Genomic DNA, 3,030 nt, shown 5'->3' with positions numbered 1-3,030 from the left:
TTCGGAAGGCGAGGAAAGCTAAGCCACAAGCCTAGTCAAAAGCTATGAACCATGTGTGACGTTCAAAGCTATACCTCCATAAAAAGAAGAGGTATGGAAACTAAGTAAAGTTTGAGTGAGAGGTGGATGTCCAACGCTAATTTAGATGTAATTTTTATCGAGTTGCACGTAATATATCATCGGTAAAATTAGGCAAGCAAATGTTGAATTTCACGTATTTTGGACTGTCATACTCCTCCTATATTATCTTACTCCTGATATAATCCATACTGTACAATTACAAGTAAACTCTCTCTCTCTCTCTCTCTAAACACTTTTTCATTCCACATTGTCAAGTGGTGAGACAAACAATTATGAATCAGTGCCTAAGGTCACAGAGTTGTTTTGATATATTTTAGAGGAAGAAGGTGGTATCACACAGGCTTACACGTGGGGATGGAATGAACATGGCATGTGCGGATCTGGAACAGAAGATGACGTTTTGATTCCGACAGTCATAGACACTTTCAAACACGATAGTGTTCATCTGATTGGTTGTGGAACTGGATGCTGTTTTGCTGCTGTTAATCAAAATTTGAAAAATTCCTGAAAAAATTCAGTAGCAATGGATTTGTATATCTGATACATTTTGTAATTCTATCAGATGTAAAGTGAACAGCAGTTATATTTAAATTATTTGTACAGATAATGCTATTTTAATAAATAATGCTATTTTAATAAATCATACAGCTGCATATTATTTATTATTTATGTAATTTGTTGACAGACTTTTAAGAAAATATTTTGATAGTAAATTCTTGAATTTCTTTACTAATGATTTTTCTGGTGTCATAAAAAGTACAAAAGCTTTTTTAATGCGTAATTTGCACCAGTTTAATTGCTAAGGAATATATACATATTAAATGAATGTTTTTTTTAGATTTACAATAGATTTAATAATATAAATATTATCACACTGAAGTATTTACATGCTAATGCTAATATGAATAATTACATTACACTGTTAATACATATTTACACAATAAAAAACACACTCACTTCGTTCATTCATGTGGCAGATAATACTCACACAACTACAGAATAATAACGTAATGATAAACTCTCTAGGCATTGGAGAATTTCTTCAAATTGTGCTTTCAACTTATGATATAAAACTGGCATAGTATACGGTATAAGATATACATAATCTGGTATTTAAGAAATAAATCCTCATCACCTCTGATGTAATCATAGCAAGTCTTGCAGCTTCAGTGCTATCTAGTGTATATCCAGACGCTGTTTGATAACGCATTGTCACCATGCCGAGGAAAGCCTTTGTTACATCTCAGTGCCATCTGGTGTGTAATATACGCATTTCAGAAGTCTTCATTGTCTCCGATGTCAAGGTAAACGTCGTAAGCTTCGCGATTGCAGCTCCCATCCTGCGTGAACACATACTTGTGGAATGTCCCATCGACGCAAATTGCTAAAATAGACAATATCGGCTTGACGTAAATGTCAATGGAGGAGGACAAACACATTCCAAAATCACATGGTAATATAAATACAATGACAGTAATTGTATAAATACATGCATGCAGTACATATAAAAAAATTTATGGAAATAGAAATCTAGTAATGTAATGTCTTATAAAACTATCACTTTTACAACAACGTACAACAAACAAACGATTTCTTACAATAACAATACATTAGTGCAGAGCATTTGTCAGAGAACAAGCACAACGAGACAGCGCAAGGGTAATTGCCTGCTGAATGCTAATGATGGCACTGACACCGTTCCGACATTACGAGACGGCTAAGAAAAACCGGCTCTACCTTGTCAGAAATTACACACTACTATTACAGCTAAGGACGCATGACAACGATTCAAGGTTAGTGGCCCGTGGATTATATGACAGCAGCATTGAAAGCCATGTCTTACCAATGAGAAGATGAACAATGAAAAGGGTGAGAAGGATGGGGAAGGGCATGGTATAACCTTTTTTGAACAATAATGTAAAAACACCCGTTTGTCATTTTAGCATAGATAGATAGATTCATAGATAGCCATGGAATTCTATAGCCATTCTTGCCAAAGAATGCCATGCCATTGTATATCTGGCACAGATTTCTTATTGTTTTCACACTACACCAATCTGCAACTTCTCCAAATTAACTTCATTGCACATTAATTTCTTTGATGCGTTATAATGCTTGTTACAACTTACATGCCCGTGAGTGTTGACTGTCACCAGCTACTACTGCTGAGAGGGTCTATGTCCCCCAGGGTACTGCCGGAACGTACCCTGATACTATCTAATATGCCAGACCGTACCTCGCCTACTCCACTAACGAGTCTAGGGAGTCGCCTACGCCTACACCCTAACCCTAACCATATCAGATAGTTACCAGGGTACATTCCGGTATAACGGACCGTACCCAGGGTACGTTCCGGCAGTACCCTGGGGGACATAGACCCTATGATCGTTACTACTGGACGCTGATCCATCCAACACGAACATTTTTAATATGAATTTTGTCTTATATACTTTCTTATGTACGTTCATTCGTATTCTCCACATAACATAAAATCGTCATGATATAAATATAGATCAAGAGCTAATAATACCTAGAGTGTACAACGGGAAAACGGGAAAATAGTGCTATTTCACGACTACATTATTCTACTTTGCCTGCGAGTCTAGAATAATTTCATGGTATTGCATTAAGCAGAATTCCTTGCTCTCTACAACAAGACCAACCGCTTGTCAATACGATACTCCTAGGCTGAGTGCTGAGTTCCAGGTGCTGGTTTATGTGGATTCAAAGCCGCGTGCGGCATGTGGGAGGGGAGGTTTAGGAGCCGATATCTCAGCCTAGGAGTATCGTATTGACAGGCGGTTGGTCTTGTTGTAGAGAGCAAGGAATTCTGAATGCAATACCATGAAATTATTCTAGACTCGCAGGCAAAGTAGAATAATGTAGTCGTGAAATAGCACTATTTTCCCGTTTTCCCGTTGTACACTCTAGGTATTATTAGCTCTTGAT

General features: G+C 37.2%; 2 protein-coding genes across 2 annotated transcripts in view; one reads left to right on the top strand and one right to left on the bottom strand.

Annotated features, from left to right (window-relative positions):
* The window catches only part of LOC106812038 (secretion-regulating guanine nucleotide exchange factor-like), a 14,798-nt gene extending 14,076 nt beyond the window's left edge, over positions 1 to 722 (top strand). The window contains exon 9 of the mRNA XM_014815795.1: positions 399 to 722. Coding sequence (XP_014671281.1) covers positions 399 to 589 — 191 coding nt within the window. The 3' untranslated portion in view covers positions 590 to 722. The remainder of the gene's footprint in view (positions 1 to 398) is intronic.
* Positions 723 to 786: 64 nt separating this feature from the next.
* The window catches only part of LOC106812037 (WD repeat domain phosphoinositide-interacting protein 4-like), a gene marked incomplete at its 5' end in the record, with an annotated part of 25,558 nt that continues 23,314 nt past the window's right edge, over positions 787 to 3,030 (bottom strand). The window contains 1 exon segment of the mRNA XM_014815794.1: positions 787 to 1,465. Coding sequence (XP_014671280.1) covers positions 1,356 to 1,465 — 110 coding nt within the window.

Source organism: Priapulus caudatus, unplaced genomic scaffold (assembly GCF_000485595.1).
Source record: "Priapulus caudatus unplaced genomic scaffold, Priapulus_caudatus-5.0.1 Scaffold602, whole genome shotgun sequence".
NCBI lineage: Eukaryota > Metazoa > Priapulida > Priapulimorpha > Priapulimorphida > Priapulidae > Priapulus > Priapulus caudatus.
Note: the sequence above shows the minus strand (reverse complement) of the source record. Positions and strands in the feature narration are given on the sequence as shown.